This window comes from Uranotaenia lowii, chromosome 3 (genome assembly GCF_029784155.1).
Source record: "Uranotaenia lowii strain MFRU-FL chromosome 3, ASM2978415v1, whole genome shotgun sequence".
Lineage (NCBI taxonomy): Eukaryota > Metazoa > Arthropoda > Insecta > Diptera > Culicidae > Uranotaenia > Uranotaenia lowii.
This window is the reverse complement of record NC_073693.1, coordinates 89071861-89094308: the sequence shown is the minus strand read 5'-3', so window position 1 is coordinate 89094308 and position 22448 is coordinate 89071861. Positions and strand designations below refer to the sequence as shown.

At 33.2% G+C, this 22448-nt stretch overlaps 1 protein-coding gene across 2 annotated transcripts in view; it reads left to right on the top strand.

The window, feature by feature from the left end:
• LOC129752781 (high affinity cAMP-specific and IBMX-insensitive 3',5'-cyclic phosphodiesterase 8) overlaps window positions 1-22448 on the top strand; it is a 326911-nt gene that overhangs the window by 205453 nt on the left and 99010 nt on the right. For both annotated transcript variants that reach the window (XM_055748557.1, XM_055748556.1), the window contains exon 2: window positions 18124-18218. In XM_055748557.1, coding sequence (XP_055604532.1) covers window positions 18124-18218 — 95 coding nt within the window. The remainder of the gene's footprint in view (window positions 1-18123; window positions 18219-22448) is intronic.

Below are 22448 nucleotides of genomic sequence, written 5' to 3'. Positions count from 1 at the left end.
AAGATGGTTGAAATTTTAATGTTAACGAACGAATAATGCAAAACAATCATATCCCAGCATGTGGAAACGCGATTTATGAGATTTAATTCTGATTTGCATTTTGTTGCATTTTGCCCCAGTCAGCTAACTGAATTATAAAAATATTTATTTAAAAAAATTTGGTGATTGTTCGAAAAATATTTATACACCAAAAGTGTTGGTATTGGATAATGAAAGCAATATAAAGTTTGTAGGTGATATCATTAAGCCAATCCGTCATACGAGGTAAAGTTTTTTACGGCATCGAAAAATGTAAAAATTTGTACATCTATTGCTCAATTTTTAAATTTTTTTATAAGAATCAAAAACTTTAAAAAACTCTTTCACGATGTTAAAAACTATGTCATCATCAATTTGTTATCATTCAATGATAACTTTATTACAGTATATTGAAATAAAAATTGAATGAGTGTTGTGGTATACAAATGTTGCATCTAACCCTGCTTTTGCATGTTGCCCCGTTTGACGGTATCCTAAATCTCTGAACTATTTCCCTTAAAAGAAACTTAGATAAATACCCCTACAAAGTAAGTTATATTGATCATCACCTCACCAAGTTACGCCGAAGATCTCGCTCAAAGTGTTATAGTTTTTCTCACCACTATCTATCTATCAGACCGACTGCAGAGTAATAATTTCCTCCGTTTCCCATTTACCATTGAACCTGGCGGTTCCTCTTTTTCACATTCGGTCGGCGTGGAAAAACGGAACAAAACTGCTTCTGCACATCCGATTCATGTTTGAGGAGGCTGCATGCCACCAGCAATCTCTGAAGGGGCCTCGCCGAAGTTCAGAAGTTGCGATCCCAGCTGTGAGCCGTCGCTGTTATCTGTTGCCTGCCTTTCATTGACTAGAAGTTCACTGAACTTTACTATGCAAGTTAGTAGCTAGCTAGAGCTGGCATTAGATAGACCCCTAGATCGACCTAAGTTAGTTGACGGGGGGGTTGAGTGAGCATAATTAATTGCATTCCGTGAGGGATGATTTAGTTGTTTCAATTAAAGGCGTGAGCTTTGTTTGGGTTTTTGTTTGTTTTGAAAGTGAGAGGCAAGCCGACTTTGAATGAATGAATGATGGTATAGGTTTTTTTTTCGAGATTCAAAATCGTTTCCGTGTTGGGTCATTAAAATTAGACGTTTATAATCGGCTGTAAAAATTATTATGAGGTTCAAATGGATGATAAAATCTTCGGGTGCGTGAGATAAGTTTTATGAAGCTAATCATGCTTCTCGAGTTTTTACTAGTTACTCAATCAGTTTCATTACTCTTCAATGACTCTAGTACATTCAGAGAAATTTGTGTAACCAAATTTTCATCAATGACCGCTTCAAAAGACAAGAATATTAATCACACAGACACAAATAAATGGTACTTACCTTGTTGATTTAGCTCAAAAAAAAGCTCTCGTTTAATTGATTTTCCTAGGCAGTTCTGATACATCGCATTCTACAAAACCTTAAAAGCCACACTAAACGGATCATTAAAGTATCATCAATTCGAACGGAATTCCAGCCGACAAAGTTGCCAAGGAAAGTTTGGTTCCTTTACATTTCCCGAATCTAATGCATGATTGATGTTCATGGCCCATTGATTGCGCAAGGCCAGATTCTTCTAAGAACCCCGTCCGTGTCGTGGTGGGTTTGAGGAAACTTTTCGAAAAGATCCACGAGTTTCACCGGAGCAGAATGGCAGCAGATTATAGCGCTCTAAACGGGGAAATCTTCTTAAAGAGTGACTGATTTTTATTAGACCAACCAAGAATTGATGATTAATATCTATTTGGAGCGATAACGGCATCGTCATAGTTAGTCATCGTCTTCGTCGAGTTAAGGAAGATGAACCCCAATAGCATTCTGGCCGTCGCGTCGTGGAGGAATGTCAAAAGCATCGGCAGCCCACGTAAAAGTCATCATCAGTCGAAAGCCCCGAAGTCACGTGTGGGAGAATGAAGGTAGCTAGAAAATAGATCAAAGAACCGGGCTAAATCCTTTTTGGGGATGAGAGAACCATTTCAACCGGCGTTTGGCGTATTTGTCGTTTGAAATCGATCTCCCGTGCTTCAAAGAATTCCCACAATCCAAGCAGCTCTCTAAATAGCCTACAGGTTAATTGTGCCTATTTGTGGCTCAATTTTTGTTTTTGGAAAATAATTCTGCTGAATTTTGTTCATTAGCCGAATTTACTTAGGCTTTGGTAAAAAGGAAAATGTAAACAAAAAAGTAAAAAAATTAAAATAAAAAGAACTATTCTTTATTAAGTATATGGGCAAAAATATTGAATAAACTATCTTGTTACATATAGCAAACATCTATCCTACCAGAACTGTTACACTTGCAAAAGTTTTAAACTATAAGGTTTTGTGGGCTTGTGATATAGGTCAGTTGGAAAGTTCGTTGCCTCCTGACCCGATGTCCGCGAGTTCGAGCCCAAGAGTAACATCGATCACAGTTGTACCGGATAAGTTTTTCAATAACTATCCGCCAACTGCAACGTTGATATAAAGTCGTGAATGCCATAAAGATGGTAAAACAACTATAATCGAAACCAAAAAAATAAGGTAAGGTTTTTTTTATAATCAAGCCTGTGAAGTTTGATGAATGGATTAGATCAGGGGTGAGCGACCTTTCGAACCCACGGGCCATTTTGAATTTGAACTTTTTGAGGTGGGCGGCACTCAAAATAAAATTTATTAATAACTAGAAGAGCTTCACCTATAAAATTTTTTTTTACAAAATGAAATCTGAAAATGAAATGATAAAACGATAAGGTTTAAAAAAAAACTTAATTGTTTACTAGATTTTTTTGATGCAAGGCGGACAATACCAGCAAAAATTGAATAGCTACATTACTTGGATTATCTTGATAATTTTATATTATTCTTAATTTTTAAATTGATTTGCCGGAATAGAGAAAAATCCAAATAGAGACATCATTTTCTTCCCTTTGTCATTAAAATCGAAAATTTTTGAAGGCCTTTATATGGTTCATTAAAATAGCTCGTATAATTTTTTGACAAAAATCCTTGTTTTCTCATACCGTTCTAACTATTTGTCATCACTTCCATTAAAAAGTTTTCTGGGACGATATCACAGCGATAGATTATATTGAGAATAATATGATTGATTGTTTGATTAGAGAGACTTTAAACTCAAAAGTTCATTCATCTCTAAAGTGAGAATAATATATTTCAAGGAAATCACAATCTTCTCGGCGTTGGACTTTGAATCGTTATTGAAAATTAATTTCTTTTTTCTGTGAGTATTTTCAAGAAGTTCTTCCACATTATAAATTTGTCCTCGACATCCCGATCTTTTCACACACAAACGGTGAAAAAACTGTGTTTTTAAATTAAAACTTCCGTATAATATCATGCATTGAGATGTTGAGCAAAGTTGTCAAAATCAAAGAAAAATCTATTTTTTTTTATTTTAAACAAATTCCGTCAATTTTTCTGCATTCTAGATTCAAAATTTTTTTCAATACAATTGAAAAACCTTTGGAATCGGATTTAGGAAGCTAGTTTAAGAAAGTCTTATGATTTTGGTAATCTGGATTTCTAATTTTCAAGTAAATTCACTAAATTGATCGAATTTTGGCAAGATTTTTGTTTGCTTTTTTTTGTAGAACCACAGAATTACAGATATGTTTTGTCAACAAAAAAAAAAATGGATGCTGGTTCATGCCGTTAAAAAATATAAAACTGTTCACCCAGGGTTTGTTTTTAAACTTTTCTCATAACCGTCATAATCAAGAACAAAAAAACTCACTTGTAAGTTCTTTGCTAGTATTTGAGTGCTTACAGAACTAACTTTTTTAAGATATTTTTTAAACAACTCAAATTAAAAAAAAAATATCTGCTTAGCATTTCTATCGTACAACTTTATCCTTGTTTGGAGTGAAAAAAATAATGACTTTACCAACAGATTTAAATATTCATGTGATCACCTTTCGATTCAAATAGTAAAAAAAAAGTAAATTCAATCTGAAAAAAGCATAGCGGACCGCGTTTTGCTCATCCCTGGATTAGATGAATTCAGGATACAACTAAAGTTTTAATCATGTTCATGAAATGCCGGACCGGGGTTTGTTAACTTGAAATTGACTATGACATACAATTTCCAAGAGGAGACCAGTTATTTTTTTGTTTTTAGCTGATTCAATTGCTGCATAAATTGATACACTATTGTTGACTGTTTCGAAAATTATAAAAACACGTCTTCTCTTAAATTAACGAAACCATGATTTAAAAAAAAATGTCAAACATACTGCAAAATAGTGTTTTCTTACAATTTATAATTCATTTAGCATTGGGTAGTTTTTGTAGGGTAGGCGAGTTCTCTTACTTTTCTCTTAACACTACTCATCGGCTTCTGCAAAAGTGCTGCTTTCCCTAACCATTTTTACCGCTTTAGGCAAGGAATACCATACGTACTCTTTTAAGAGTAGGTACATGTACTCTTTTTCAATCGAGATAGGGGTGTACTCTTCTTTTTGTAAAATTCTACAAAATGTACTCTTTTTGTTGAATGACATTTGCTCAGTGTTACCAAAATCGAACGGTTTTTATGGGTCACCTTGTATGTTTATTTTTATTTTAAATTAATCAAAACTAATTTAAAACATAAAACTAACATTATTTTATTTACAATAAAATGGCCTAATTACATTAGTTTTAAGCAGTAAAATAATACATAATTGTGTTTTAACTGCTTAAGTCTAATGCAATTGAGAAAAACAAAATATGTAATGCAAATATTATGTTCTAAATAAATAAAAAAGTGGACGAAAAAACCCGTTTTTTCCATGTTGCCAAAAACGAACGGTTTTACACGGATGTCACCAAAAACTGAATTTGAAGAAATCCAACCTTTTTTGTAATGACAATTTATTGAAGCACCTTTGGCAAATATTTCAAAGGACGGGATCACGATCATTTACAAATGAAATTGGTTGTGCTTTTTAATTTTTAATACCTAGGGGAGATAAGGGCATAACGAGCACCCAAGGCATAATAGGCACTCCTTTTTTCTACAAAAGAAAGTAGGGTAACGGACCAATTTTGACCGCTTTGAGCTATGCTATTTTTTTAAATAAAAAAGTACGTGTTACAAATTTTGACTGCTCTATCCGTCCATTGCGAAGATCAAGGCTTTTTCTATCGAAACATATCGTCGTTGTCTGCAATGTAATAAGATTTAAGCCTAAATCCGCGTTTTTTCGATTATTACTGGGGTCGGTATTTTGGACCACCAGGTTTCTATTTTGGACCACCCTTTGGACCTATTTTGGACCACCCTTAAACTTAAAAGTATTTTTTTCTGAATTTTGCTTTATTTACGACAGTGATTGATGCGCAATTATGCGAATAGTTCAGTTAATCTTGTCTTTTTTTATTTCAGTAGTAAAGTTTCGTTTGTTTAAAAAAGCAAAAAAAAACTCCTCCGTTATATAATGTGTTTCAAATGTTTTGAAAATTCTGACAGCACACTGACATCTCGATGAAATTGTTTTGCAGTGTTAAATACTGGCCAGTTGGCTTATCTTTAGGATCAAATTTCAGAACGCAAATCTCCTTCAGGTGACCCAATGATAAGTTAAGAAAGTCTGGCATCATCAACTCCGCGCCATCAATTGATGCATTTTGACTTCCAAAACCTTAGTGGATTTGGTATGGCTTCAGTTCTGTAGAAAACATAGATTAAAAAAGATAAAAATGTGCGAGATTTATGCTATCTTTTTAACCATCTAAAAGCCAGATTTTTTTCGCTGTAAACTTCCCAAAAAATCAGTTTTATCTGTAAAACAACTTTTGCTCTAGGAAAACAATTATCGTTGGAGTAAATTTTTCAACAGTTTTTTTTTATAATTACATAACAACAAAACTTGATTTTAAGTACTTTTTCGCTTGTAATTCTTACACATTCCAAAAATTTTTTTCCAAGTTTCGAAACATATATAGCTATAGTTGAACAAATTTTGTGTTAAAATTGTTCTAATATTAGCTGAGAGATTTCAACTGATACAAAAATTAAACTCGTTGCATATTTGCCGATTTTTTGTCGTTTTTTCCAAACCCCTTCTTTAGACGGGGTTTATGTTTCGTTTCGTCTACCCAACCATGTTTTTTTCCCCGAAAATCAACCCTGATTGGTAATAATTTTTAGATCAAACTGTCAATAATTTTTCGTGAATCATCAAAAATAATGATTTTACAAAAAAAATTGGTGCATGTCCAGTTTTATCATGTTTTAAACTTCTTTAAGCTGCAGCTTATGACAACTACTTATCAAACAGTTGCCATTAATTTGGATTGTAAGAATAACGTGGTTTAAAGCATAGTGCACAAAAAGTAAGTTAAAACACTGATTGGCTTGGTTTTATGTCGATTTTAACCCCGTCTTAAGGCGAGTTTGGGCTTTAGCGAGTTGATTAAATAAAATAATGCCATAATCCTATATTTAATTTTTAATAAGCGGTTGAAATAGTGTGCATATTTCTTTTCATTTGCGTGTTATTACGTTCATAAACATTTAACAGAAAGTTTAATACCCAGGTTATGTTAAGTGGTCCAAAATAAGTCCCTCATGAATTAAGTAGGACCTATTTTCGACATGAGTCCAATAGCTATTACAACAAGTTTTTTTGGTTCTTCAAGCTTGCAAACTAGTTTTTAAGTGTTTTATCATAGCTGTGAACATGTTTGTAGTTGTTAAATTCATCACAGCTATGCAGAAACCCTCTTGAAAGTTGACTCCAATAATGGTACGTCCTCCTTAAATGGCCTCGATTCGGCACAACTGTGTAAAATCAAAACTATATTTTCAATTTTCTCTCCCATATCAGCTTATTCCAATGAAATGTTACATATAATGAGAATCATAAGACGGAACTTTAACTATATTTGTTGAAAAATTTCCATGATCAACAAGGTTTATGAGAGAAATAATGGAAAAAACTGCAAGGTGGTCCAAAATATGTACCCGGTCCAAAATAAGTCCGTTAACCTATTTTCTTAAACAAATTTTCATGAGGAAAAATTAATGCTACCTATAGTATTAATTTTTCACAAAAACAGAAATATCCTTTTCATCTTTACAGAAATATTAAATAATAACAAGCTAAATTCTCAAGTGACGAAAATATTGTAATTTTTGAGCACCACCAAATATGACCTTTAAATCGTATTGATCTGAAATGTACGCACTGCAACATGATCTACACATTGATTCTCAATTTTCAACATCATAAAATTTTCTATTTTTCACTTTAATCAATTTTAAAGCGCTTTTTTACTTTAATTTGTTCACAAGAGGCGAACAGAGCACTCTTAATGAAGGCAAGATGAGCATTTTCTGCCGGGGAATCTAGCAGCGAATTCAACTCGATGAAGTCAACTGAATAATAGAGCTACAGCTTGACTTGTTTCGTCTGTCGATTTGGCCTATTGGTAAGGTGTCGGAGAGGTAACCAGTAGACTCGAGTTCGATTCCTGTTCGGGGGATTTTTTTTGCACATATCACATGATTGATTTTTTTTATTGTTACATTATACGGCTAATAGCATCAAAGTATCATCCGTCACACAAAACACCAGTAACATAATGTATGAGCATGTGTTAATTCTTTGAATTCTACAAACAGACCTAGATTATTTTGTTATTGCTTTGTTTGATGAATCTACGCCTCATCGTTTAGTGCAATCATGATCATGATTGATAAATGAAAAAAAAAATCACCTCCACCAGGAATCGATCTCGACCCTACTGATTACTTCTCCGACATCTAACCAATAGGCCAAATCGTCAGACGAAAAAAGTTAAGCTGAAGCTATATTACTCAGTTGACTTCATCGAGTCGAATTCGCTGCTAGAATTCCCCGGCAGAAAACGCTCATTATGCCTTCATTAATGGTGCTTATACTGCCTCGGGGGGTTTCTCATTATGCCTCTACAGTGACTGGTTTTCAGCTTTCGGCAAAAATTTTTAAAATGCATTTTTAAACGTTTTTATCTACTTTTTCAAGTTTCATCCAATTAGGCAATAGACTATTTGAGTGTCTGAACACGAAACAATGATGTAATTCACATATTACAGCTGTTCTCTATGGTTAAATAAGCGTTTTCCTTAAGGTGGCGATTATGCCCCCATGTCCCCTAAGTGAAGACACTAAAAGTCCATAACAATTTACGTGATAACTTTTTTCGCTTTCCGTTTATTAAACTCATCTCTTCAACATTAGTAAACAAAATTTTCTGCATCACATTGAATGCAATTTTATCAAAATTGATCCACTGCTGATTTTATAATGATTTTTTAAAGTTGAACTATACGAAAAACCGTTCCCACTTACCGCGGTGTACCTTATATAAAAATAAAAAAAATTATATTATTTAATGGCAATGACCAAATCTAAGAAAAAAAATTGAATATTTTGAAACAGAATAAGCATCAAACATAAAATTCCCCAATTGGTCTTTAATCTTTTTAACTCAATTATAATTTTTAATTAGCGTGAAAAGATCATTCTTTTCTAAAACAGTTAAAATTCATGATTAATTTGTATGTTATTTGCTCTGCACTGAAAATCTTTCAAATTAAAATTCTTTGGATTCAATTTTTATATCCAAATAAAAAATATACCAAGAATCGTAATTTAAAACCTTGTTACATTACTATTTTAAAATTATTACTCCTTCAACCTGTAAAAAATATTACTTCCGCTGAACTTGAGTGCGTCGTTGCGCATACAACAACAAACACAGTGTGATTGATGGCTCTAAAAAGCCCATCAAAAATGATGCAACAAAATACAAAAAAAATATCGATCGTAACTACCGGTTTAGGGCAACATGCGTACGAAGACATACTATCCAAACATGAATGAGCACTTAACAATTGGGTCCATTTCATCTCCTTATTTTGATTGAGCATCTATGTGTGTAGTTGTTAATCAAGGCTGATTTTGATGTTGTATGTTTGGTTGAATTTTTTTTTTTTTTTATGGCCCGATTATGAAATGGTGTATCAGTACACCCTGATTCTACAACCGGATTCAAAAATTAATTTAAAGCTATAAACCCAAGATTAATGTGCTTGAAAAGGGATTGCACCATGAGGTACAATTATTCACTTCTCTTCTTGGTTGATAACAATTATTAGTAAACTTCGTTTTACCAGTTACTCAATAAATCTTTGGAAAATGTTTAATTCATCTACACATCTTTAACTTCTTCGTACTCGTGAATCAGTTTTCATGAAAATCGTTCTCAAATTGTTCGAGTTATGTCCCATTTCAAGTTGATTTTCCCCCTTCCATAAAAAGTAATAATCTCGAAACTATTATACAAACCATCTCTGGCCCGCAAAACCCTTGGGTACCAAGTTTCACTTCATTCCGACTTTAAGTTTTTACGTGATGATGTTACAAAGAAAACGCCTCCATTTTTATATACCTATGAAAATTTGGTGGATAATGTCTCAGATTTCCATATAGAATATGAGTCGAACAGCTTTAGGTATATATTTTATATTACCCGTTTGCATTCGAAAATATTAAAAAAAAAATCCTTTTTAAGTGCATATCACATAATCCAATTAGCTGATTCACAAAGTTCAATTTTGCTCGGCCACACCCCACGTCGCCGATCAAAAGGTGTCGATATGTAGGTATTTGCTGTTCCGGCTCATTAGGAACGATGAATGGTTACATTTTTTCCTCTCTCACGTGCAGGTTTCATTCCGATTTCAAAGACTGGGTCTTTTCTTCGAAAAATCCTCAAGCTACCGCGCGGCACCCAACTCCGACAGGGTTTGGCTTCGTTCGGTACAGGTTTCATCGGCTATCGACAAATGGAGCCTGAATGAAGTGCGCCTCGATTCCGATGATGGAGTCGAGGGTGAAAAATCAGGTCGTAAATGCGAAATCACGTTCCGTTTCGCGAATGCTGGGCCCACGCTAAGCTTAGCTAAGCTAAGAGGGTACCTTGGGGGACTAAATAAAATGACTTCAAATGTCGATGATCGTACGCATAAATTTCGCAATTTTGTTGGATGCTGCAAGCAGAGCAGGAAATGCGAAAAACCCGTTTGATGGTGAGCTTTGTGGGTTTTTCTGCTGCAAGATGAAACCGTAATAAAATCGAACAAAGTGATAGGAGGACTGCAGAAGCACGGCTATGACTTAATTTGTATACGTTGGTACAGCATCAGTTGGATCTTGAACGGAGGGAAACGGGTTCATAAAATATCGATGTGCACCGGAGTAATTCATTCACGATTGTTATGGGATCGAGATCGAAATTCCTTCATCTAGTGAGATGAAATGACATTTTGTTAGACGATAAGCATAATAAATTTTATTCAATTGCGTTAGAAAAAAGACAAGCACTTGAGTAAAGCTTAACGTTTCTGACTCAGAGATTCGCATTTATTTATTTGCTTATTCATGTATTCGACAATCACACGTTGATGATATCTCACAACCCTTTATTTAAATTATGTTTTCATTTATGTGTAAAATATATTCCGTTTTGAAATAGGGTACTAATACTCACTTACAGCCTTTATCATTTGTTTGTTTTAATGTTTACTAGCTTGGGGTCATGAATAATGACTTCTCACAGCATTGGTTTAATGTTAACTTTCGGTTTCTCATCGAGTTTTAGTTATTTTGTTTCGATAAAGTTCGTTATTGTGAGTATTGTGACTGACAATCGGTTCACAATAGCTTCTACAGTTTTGACTCAACATTTTTGATTCAACATACGAAGTTCTGATTGAAATCTAATAGCAGAATATTCAATCTTATTTGTGAAGTTCTCGTGTAAACAAAAAAAATCCATGATAACACATTTCGACTTCAGCTGTAAGTTTCAAGATAACATTTGAATGGGCAAAACGTATTCAAATTAATTGAAGTCTTTTTCTCATTTGGATCCAGTTTCTACCTCTGCACGAACTTTGAAATTTCAATAAACAAATGGTTTATCAATTTTTGAACATTCTGTGTGCCTGTATCCTAGAAAAAGTAAAAAAAAAGTTGCATTTCTTGATTACATATGTACAGTGTCGGACAATAGAATAGGACCACTCTAATGCAAAATATTCAAATTACCTTTAAACTGCCAATTCAAATATAATAATATGCAACACCTAGCGGCAAGCAGTTATTGTAGTATGCCAACTTTGTATACTGCACGTTTGTTGCAATCAAAGCAACCTGTTTGTTCTACTCGACCAGAAAGCTGTTAGAGGGTGAAAAAAGTCGCGTCATAAAATAAGACCAGCTCAACGGTTCGGCATTTTCAGCGCTCTAGATTTGAAGAAAAGGTGTTGTTTTCGGTGTTGTTTGTCCATTTTCGTGTCCTGGTAAGTATTTCCCATAAAATTAATCATGTAAATCATGAAAACAAACAAAAATTAAAAATTTCCTTCCTCCTACTCTGTTTTCAGCGAAAAAGCGATGGGTCGGGCACAGCACTGCACGGAGGTCCAGCGAGCGATCATCCGGAATCTGTACAAGGCTGGCAAAAGCCAACGCGAGATTGCCGACTACTTAGGAAGGTCGAAAACTTTCGTTTTCAATGCGCTGCACAGCACCGGCAAACGGGAACTGACCGGCCGTCCCCGCAAAACAACGTCGAAGGACGATTCGGCAATCAAGCGGGCCTCGCAAAAGGACCCTTTCAAAGCATCCAAGCAGATCAGAGACGAGCTGAACTTATCTGTGAGTTCCCGGACGGTTCAGCAACGGTTGGCGGAGTAGAGACTAGGAGGAAAAAGTCCCCGGAACCGATGCTGACGCCGAAGCACTTGAAGGCGCGGCTGAAGTATACGAAGGACCACTTCGATTGGGTCGGTCCGGAAAAGGAGAAACTATGGAGAAATGTGCTGTGGTCGGAGACCAAAGTGAACCTCATCGGCTCGGACGGAAAGAGTTGGATCCATCGCCCACTCGGCTGTGTGTATATGCCCCAGTATACAAATAAAACATTCAAACATGGAGGAGGTAGCATCATGGTGTGGGGGTGCTTTTCTTGGTACGGGGTGGGTCCCTTGTACTGGATCGATCGGATTATGGATCAGCATCTCTACGCCCAGATACTTCGGGAAGTAATGCTGCCACACGCCGAGTGGGAGATGCCCCTCAAGTGGCAGTTCCAGCAGGACAACGACCCCAAACATACCGCTAAAACGGTTAAAAAGTGGTTCCATGATAATAAGGTAGACGTTATGGAGTGGCCAGCACAGTCCCCTGATCTCAATCCCATAGAAAAATGGGATAGGATGGGATGGGAAATAGTTAAACGTAAGGTGTACACCGAAAAATCAAAAAACAAACAGCAGCTGCGGGAGAGAATCCAGGCGGTGTGGTACGCTATCCCGGTGAGAACGTACCAAAAGCTGAGGAGTCGATGCCGAACCGGGTGCGAGAAGTGATGCGTAATAAGGGTTATAGGTACCACCGAGTATTAACCCTGCAAATCGATCCCGGTATGAATTTCCTTTTTTTAATTTTTTTTTTTTTTTACCCTGAATTCTAAAGCGGTCCTATTTTATGTCGCGTTATTTTAGTCAGTAAGTATGCTTAAAACGCATTTTTAAATAAAGGACAATTGTTTTAACTACGGATGATTTTAATTTCTTCGAAGAATGGAATTTACAATTTGTAAATGGTTTGATGCACTTGGACATTTTTTTTCTCAAAGTTTTGTCACTTTCTGTTTTGGATTGAGCTGTGGTCCTATTCTATTGTCCGACACTGTATGTAAATATGTACATACAAAATTTAATAAATTTGTGAAACATGTAAACATTTCCAAAATTCTGTGTTCTGTGACACTGAGAATGATGAAAATGATGTGATGAAAATTTGCTCAAAATTATGTAAAATGAAAGATTTCCCTGGGATTTTGGCAACCTTGCATACAATGTTCTTAAAAGTGCAATAAAAAATACGAGAAATTTTGAAGTTTTTTGGCATAAGTTTCGAAAGTAAATTTTACTAAGTCTTCATATTGCCCATACGAATTTCAAACATGGTAGAATGGAGAGTTCGAAATTAGAAACAAATTCACCCTTCGCTAAGATTCAAGTTCGCGTTAAAGCTAACAAACTTTCCAACTTCCATTTCATCAAAAAGTTGGTTTTTACTTCTACGGAAGATTTATACATAAATCTGAAAATTTCTGATGACTCGAAAATAAAATATTATTGATATGGTTTACAGATCATAACTCTTCGGAATTTTTCTTCATTTTCTTCAGCAAAGGTTAGCGAAAAACTATATGAAAACAAATGGACCTACAAAAATTTTATTCATAGTTTTAAGTTTAATAAATTGATACAAAAAGCACCTTTTTCTGAATGATTTTGAAATAGAACTATATATAAAAGCACAGAACATGCATATTTTAAAAGCATTTAAAATTTTTGTAACCAAATCTTCAGCAAAATATGAAGCTAGATAAAATGAGCAATTTGTTGAACAAACAAAGTCATATAAATTTTAATTATTGACTTAAATATAATGAAATGTTAGCAATGTGCTTAAATGTAAACTTTATAAAATGTCAAAGAAATATGCCAAATCTTTTCAAGGCATTTTTTTAAATTTTGGGACCATGGAGGATTTTCCAAAAAAAAATTATTCTACATTTTAAAATAGGTTATTATTATCTACAACTTTGCAGAAGAAATTGAAATAAAAATTCGAAGGATTCACGATCCATAAATCAAGTAATAAATATTTTATTTTCGAAACATAAGACATTTTCATATTTTTGTTTAAAACTTCTAAAGTAACAAAAGCCAACTTTTTGATGGGAAAAAAACCTTTGGAGGATTTAATGGTTTTTATGTTAACTTCGAAACTAGCGAAGAATGAATTTGTTTTCATCGAATGATCCCGAAAAATGTTCCATAGTGTAATTTAAAAATCGTTAAAAGAAACACATTTTTTCTAAATATGACTAAGGATACCAAGCTTAAAAATAGAAAAGAAGCACTTTGTTTACATTGTTCATTCGTAATCTGTAACAAATTTGTTACTTTATGAAAAGAAACATTATTCAGATATGGTATATTTTAACATTCTAAATTGAAAAATGTTTAAATTTAAAATAAAGCAATGTAAACTTTATCTTAACTTAGATAAAAAATTATCAAAATTTCACACAATTCAGATTACTTTGACAGAATTCCGATAAATTTTAAATTTTATAAGTTTTTGGCTTTTATTATTTTGCTTATTGGACAATTTGAATTCGATTGAATGTTAAATTTGAGGAATATTTTAGAAGTTTTTTATTTCAAATTTCATGTATGAAAAAACTAAAACAGAAATTTCATAGAACATAGAATTTCCATTTAGAATTTTGAACTTTTAAAAGTGAATTTTGGAAATCTGGAAATTTCAACATTTTAATTTAATATTAGTTAAAAAATAATTAGTTATTAATTAATTAATAACCTAATATTAAGTATAAACATTGTTTTATTTAAAAATTAAAAAAAGATGAAGTTTGTTTTTTCACCCAATTATTTCAAATATTGACAAATGGAATACTGACATTTTAAATAATAACCCAAGTATGATGAAGAAACTTTTCATTTTGAAGAATTTTAAGATTAAATCCTTTGAAGTTCTACATGAAAATTATTAAGATACATGAAAATATAGAAAAAAAAAACAATAAAGGTTGCCAAAAAGATTTCTGTTTTATAGCAAAAAAAAAAGACTTTCTGTGATTTTAACCAAAAATTTTGTGATGGTTTTCCGTGACGAAAATAGCATATCTAATTTTTTTTTAAAAGACATGAAAAATTGAGTTTTTTACAACAAAGTTCGAACCCAAAACGTATGTTGGAATAAAAATTATAATTTAGGAAAAACGAACAAAAAATGACTTAGAAGAATTAACGGAAAAAAAACCTTTAAGTTCATCATGAAAATAAATAACAATTGAAGATACAATCAAGGTAACTAAAACAAATCGGTGTTTTTGCGATAAAATTCCGACATTTTGTAATATAACCCAAAAATGCCGTGATGGAAATAGCATAAATTTGTCATTTTGGAGAATTTTAAGATTAAATCCTTTGAAGTTCTCCATGAAAATTATTAAGATACACGAAAATAAAGAAGAAAATAAAAAAATCTGTTTTAGAGCGAAAAAAAGACTTTCAGTGATTTTAACCAAATATTTTGTGACGGTTTTCCGTGACGAAAATAGCATATCTACATTTTTTTTTGAAAAGTCATGAAAAAATGAGTTTTTTTAAACAAATCTCGAACCCAAAATTTATGTTGACATAAAAATTATAATTTCGAAAAAAACGTTCAAAAAAAAAATGACTTAGAAAAATTTTCGGAATACAACAATTGAAGATTCAATCAAGGTATTTTTGCGATAAAATTCCGACATTTTGTGATATAACCCAAAAATTCCGTGATAGAAATAGCATAAACTCCTTTATAAATTCATGAAAAAGTGAGTTTTTTTACATTTTATTTAAAACACATAACCAATCTTAAAATGTTTTTCCAAAACAAAGATCAAGATCCAAAATTTACGTTGTCATAAAAATAATAACTTTAGAAATACGTATAAAATTTGAAAAATCTGTGAAATATGTGAATATTTCCAAAATTCTATGCTCTGTGATACAGGATCTGTGTTGAAAATTTGCTCAAAACTCTGTGTAATTTTAGGTTTTTCTGTGATCCCGGTAACCTTGGATAAATTACTTTGAAGGTGCAAGTTCAAAAATGATAACTCATGAAATCCTGATTTAATATATTTATTGGATTCTTTGATCTATGCTTCAATTCAGAGTTCTGAAGTTCCACAAATTTGATTCTTAATGTGATTCTGCTTAGAAATTTCAATTGAAAGTTTTGGATGATTCTGATGTTACCTCATTAAAGATTTGATTGAATTTTTCAAAAATAAAAATAGTAGAATAAATGAAATTTCCCCCCACGTATCCGGGCCGGGCAAGTCCGGGCAAAATCCGTTCATATGATTTCAAAAATTCATCCCAAAATTCGGGCAGTATCCAGGCTAATTTGGGCAAAACCAAGTAATAACCAGTCTTTCAAACAAACAGTTATATAGTCATAAATTATCATGACTCGATTCGACTTTTTGTTAGATTGTGTAAATAAAGTGAATAAATCCGGGCTATTTCTAACGAAATCGGGGACTTTGGGCCGAACCAGACTTTTCCCAAATTTAGTTTAAAATATCCGGGCACGTGCTGAAACCGCTGTTCTAAATGACTTGGATGGTAACTACGCGCAAAGACGATACTGAGCGTATTTTTTAAAGAAAAAAATGTTGTTGAAAGATAAAATAATTGTAAACATATTTTGTATTATAGAACAATCGATGAATGAATAAAATTGAAAAGCTTCCCTCAGCGCAAAAACATCTTTACTTTATCATGACTTCTATACACAGTTGCGTTAAAAAATAATGAAAACGTGAAGAGCAGTGCACAAATTTCCACCTTTTACATAACGCCAATTCTCTTACATTTTTTATCTTGAAATGAAACTTTCACACAAGTTAGCAATGCTTATAAACTCTTTACTAAATGAGGAATTAAAATTCAGTTTTTATAGTAAAAGTAGGGAAAATTGAGACTGCCTCTCAAAATAAACTGTAATATGGTCTAATTTTACGCTTTCATCTCAAAATTTTGTGAGATTATGAAGTAAATTCTGGTATGTGGTCAAATTTGATCAAAATCAATCAACGCAATCAAAAGTAGAAGAAGCTTGAATATGAGGTTGGTTTCGGGGTAACAGGAGATTTGCAATTCTCAACATGAATTAAAAGTCAACTTGAAAAAAAAAATTAAATATAAAACTGAACACTCGATTTGAATTCCAAATCTGTATTATCAAAGGTTCCAAATTTCCTTCACGAGTTTTTAATTAATACTTGGATGATATGGAGAAATTATTGATTTTGGGAACCTTGTTCTGAATATGTAAACTGGATTTTTAATTCGGAAGGCTGGTCACAACTGAGCTTGTGGTTGAATAATTTCTTTTTCAGTCAAATTTAACAATAGTTCTAAGCACACTTGAGTATTCATCAACTAAATTTTCTTTAATTTCTTTTTCATATCATAAAAAATCCAAAAATGAATCTTGATACTGCAAATAAAAACAAATGTTTGTGAAATAAGGATCCTGATCCTGCAAGAAGGAATACGTTTTGATTTTCATAGTATATTTCTTTCAATACCTTCTTGAATGTGAGAACGACATTTAGACAACTGATTCCAAATTTAATTTATAGCGTCACCTAACAACCAATATTAATTGCTTTAATATGGCAGAAGATAATTACCGTTACTTTTAATTTTAACACCTTACATAATTGTCAAACTAAGCGAAGCCTCCGCCAAGAGACGAAAGATCTAGGTTAGGAAGCAAATTAATTAAAGTAATTAAATTACACAAGCTCAACAAAACTCAGCTTCACCGAGAAGAAGTTCATCGGAACAATAGTCAAATCAATTGCGGTAATTTTCCGAAAATTGTTCCTCGAAAAGTGTCAGTCTGCAGCATAGTCCGATGATGGCGGCGTAACCAACATTCCAATTTCTGCCCCATTGAAGCTGCCTCACAAAATGGTTCCTTCCTTCCAAATTGCCAATCATCATCTCCGTGGCCGAAGATTGTTATGTAAAAACGCAACAACAACAACGGAAAAAAGATGCCAATTCGATGATGATGAGACTGGCAGATCGAGAAGTCCAATGAAAAAAGTAGGTAGCTCGGCCAAAACTCGGATGATCGATGAGGCAATCCGGGCCGAAGAACGCGGATCATCCAAACTCCTCTGCTGGGTATTATTTGTTTTCCAAACGCGCTCATTCACTTGTTCATTCGACTCAACCCCACAAGTTGGTGATTTATTGGGCTTTTTGATGCAACACTCCATTTCGCGGGCTAATGGGAATATCCGCCTGCCTGTTTTCGGGCAAGCCAACAACCACTCAATATTCAGGTCTGATTAAGTTGTTTATGTTTTGTTTGTTTATCTTTCTCTGTTTCTTCCTCCTACAGGTGGTACCTCGACCAGTTCCGGAAGATTTCCGCACCGACAATCGCTGCTCGCACTAACGCCGGAAGAAGAACCCCTCGATTCGGAAACGTATCCCGTAAGTAAGATATTTATGCTTCTGTCGATAAACTTAAAATATGGGGTTTTTACTCTTCAAGTTGCAACTATTTCAAAATTAATATAAATGACAGTTTAAAAACATCCATATACTTCCATATTTAAAACAGATTAGAGATTATTTGAAGTTTGAAAAATCGCATTAAAATTATACCCAAGCAAACAAAAGTCCCATATCTACTTAAACGCGTGCCTACGAAGTTCAAATTTTGCTGAACAAAGGTTACAAAGGGAATTGGTACCGAATTTTCTCGAATGCGAACATGAAAGTTACAAAATGTTTTTCGAATAGCTGTTTTGTGACACGCCAACCGTGTCACTCAGTGTTAAAGTTACAAATAGGGCCTCAAATAGCCTTCTATGGACTTGAATTTCCAAAAAGTTCTTTAAATAGCCTTTTTGTGATAAATTAATCACATCCCTTCAGTATAAAAGTTACAAATTGGATTTCAAAAAGCCTTCCATGGACTTCAAGTTTCAAAAAGTTCCTTAAATAGCCTATTTGTGACATGACCACGTGGCAGCGTGTTTCAAACTTTCAAAAGGAACTTAAATTTTAAGCTGAATAAAACGACTTCAACACATTGATTATGCTGATTAAGCTGTGTTTGACCTTTTTAACGAGACTTTTGGTTGCTTGGTTAGCTAATACGAACTCCGCATTGCTTGCAATATATTGCAGACAATATGTTGGTAAACTAGAGCATAAAGGATAAAAGATAAAATATTTATGTTCAAAATATTTTGACAGGTTTGCCTCAACATAAATAGAGAGGAATCATCCTAAGAGATAAAAATCCCGGAAAAAAACCTCAACATGAATTAATCAATTTTGCGAACTCCTTTCTCCGATCCAAAACTAGAAATAACCACCATCAATGTCTTTTGCATAATTGCGACAATCAGGTGCACAAATTCCCATTTTGTTTAATTTCATAGAAGAAAAAAATTAGTAAAAAGCATTTAACATGGACGATCCTCTTCGATGGCAATCAAAAAAACAATTTAAGTTTTCAATTTTCAAAGGTAGCTGTTTTTCGAACTTTTTGTCAATTTGCAATTTATCAGGTTTTCAAACACCCAAATTTCACTTTGCACTGGATTTTGAATACATACACACAAGATTTTCGCAATAGATTTATTTTGACCAGCAAGGTTATTTCATTCCGGATCTAGTGAAGTAATTAGATAAGCGCTGCGATACATAACAAAAATATATAGTTGTGGTCACAACTTGTGACTGAATTTTGTCAGGAAATAATATTTGAGTTCCACTGCGAGTTTTCTAAAACTATAAATTTCATACAAATCGGTTTAAAAACATGTTAAGTGAGGAGATTCATGAATTCACTGGAAGTTTCAGAAGGTTTACAAGCTGTCAAACTTCCAATAGTGTCATACTGACACTCTAGAGCGGATGAGGGTTTATAATTTTTTTATTGGAAGGATTGAATGTGAGCACAGTAGGCCAAGTGTTAAAAACAATGTGGAAAAGGGGATTTTTTGAGAAAAAAAATCCCATTTTAAATTTTGGTGCCACGATTCATAACGGTTGTTACTATATTCGGAAATAAATAATACAGTCCGACACTGCGCAAGGCTGTGCCCCGAGGCAAAAAAAAAGTTTAACGTTACTTAATTTTTTTTGTTTCGATTATAGTCGTTTTACCATATTTATGCCATTCGCGACTTTTATCAACGTGGTAGTTGGCGGATCGTTATTGAAAAATTTATCCGGTACAACTGTGTTCGATGTTTAGGGGAGAGTGGGGATACTTGATCCCCTTTTCTTATTTACACCATATCTTTTTGGAAAAATTAGCAACTCGCCGTCTTTGACATTTTCTGACAGCTTGTAACTTCAATTTTCTATGCTCCAAAAATTAGAACGATACTTGAACCCGTTGATGAACTAGAAGCATTTTCGTGGGAGTAAAAAAATTGCGATTTTTCTGAAGTTAGGGGAGACTTGAACCCCTATTGAAGGAGACTTGATCTTTTATTCGGGAAGCCCTAATCCTTGTATAAAAATCAAACAAAACCCCAAGATAGAATGTTAATTGACTATTTTGGTCATGTTTGTTCTCATTTCACAATTTATAGCGGACATATGAAGAAAATTCTATAACTTTGTCTCAACGCCAATAACATTGCATACTTAAAGGCGCTATTTTTTATAATTAAGAGAAAATTAATTATTTTTGCTCTTTTCTTCAGACAATTGTTTGATAAATATTACTTTTTGGATAAATATTAGTAATATCGTAATCAGCATACATAACGATCAATTCAGAAGAAGAATATGCCGTTTGGAAGGGGGATCAATTGTACCCAACTCTAGGGGATCAATTGTATCCATAATTAACATTTTAGAAAACTTTTTCTGAAAAAAGTTGAGAGTTTTCTATTGCTTTGAAAATATGGCATTATGAAGTTAATTTTACGCTCGAACGATTGATACATTGGAACAAATATTTTTTTTTCATAATTTTCCCATGTAAGGAACATTTTAAAGTGATGAAAAAAGATCTTCAAGTTACATTTTGTGAAATTTTTCAAACAAAGTTCAATTACTCAAACAATTATTTTGTTAAAAAATTTTAAACTACAAACATTGTTATTTTGCTCATTTTGGCACATTTTTCTAGAACATTTGATCTTTGTAAGACATTCCAGTTTCGAGATATAGCTAAGGAATCAAGTATCCCCAGGGATCAAGTATCCTCATTCTCCCCTACTCTCGGGCTCGAACTCACGGACATCGGCTCAGAAGACAAAAGACTTGCCAACTGAGCTATATCACAAGCCCTTTAATGTTTCTTAATCATACTACTTAAAGTTCTAGAAATGATTGAAAAAATTAGAAAATTGGAATTATATTACCAAAGGAGATCCCCTGAAACAATATCTCGAATATTTTCAGTGTTTCATAAGTTGAGGGTGCCCCGTAGAGTAAACATTGCAGAATTTTTCCCGTATGCAGGCTGATCAAATCAGGACAATTTTGTTTTCGACACAAAATCCAATGATTATTCAAAAAAAAAAATTCTAGAAGAAAATGAGGAAAAAAAACTTGAGTTTTCATATTTTATCGAACACGTTTGTGGCTTTCATATCGCTTTGCAAACTCCTGTGAATGTGAATAATCCTCACCCTTCATTTTCTTCCGAGTTGCAAACATTTTAGAGCTGACTTTGACTGATTTGCGAGAGCTGAATCTTAAATCGCATTTAATTCCATTAGAATAACTCTCGTTTCTGGCTCTCGTAAAAGCTGACATTTTCAAATACATTAAAATTAATTTAAAAAAAGGCTGTAAAATAAAACAAAGATGTTGAAGATAAAGCACTGATAAGGATAAAGGTTTGAAATCAACAGTAAACTTTCTCGATGACTGCGAGTAATTTTGACTTCTAAAAAAAGTTACATAAGTTTTCTTTTTCACTTTTTCTCAGTTCCACTAAAAACCAAGGATTTGACAAAAATTTCAAAGAAATTTTAATCCAAAATAACGATTGCTGTATTCAACAAAGTTGTTAATTGAATTCAAATTGTTAGTATCAAAAACTTTAAAAAGCCTTTATGTAAAAATATTCTTTTCAGACAAAATCTGGTTCCTTCATAAATCAAAGACAGCAAAAGATTAAAACTCAGTTTTTAGTGTATATGTTGGTTAATAAGTTTATCAAATTTCAAAAAGAATTTTCATTAAAATTTGCGAATGTTAAAATTATCACGAGCCATAGCACCAAAGCTAGAGGCGATAGGCAAAATCTGATGAAATATTTAAATTCCTGACACCAAGATTTTTCAATCAGTTTTTTTTAATGTGCACCAAAAATGCTGTTCTTGTGTGCAGTTTGTTATGTAGTCTTTAATGTAGTCTTAAGAGATTGCAATTGAAAGACCTAACGTTTTTTTGTCAAATCTGAAACTGGATTACAAATTTCAATTTTCATAATAATTGAAAACAAATGTGACAATATGATAGGTTTGAATCTTGAAACCTAGCCTATTTGTTTAAAAATCACTTCAAGCCTTAGAGCAATTGCTTCGTTCCCGTAAAACAGTCGACTGGTATCGGGATAGTTTAAATGATTATTGTGAGTAGGTATTTTTTTAATTCGGGAGCTGATTTTTAATGTTTATAACCACTGGTCTCTGAGAGCTCTAAATGAACACAAAAGTTTTAACACACACAAAATCCAAT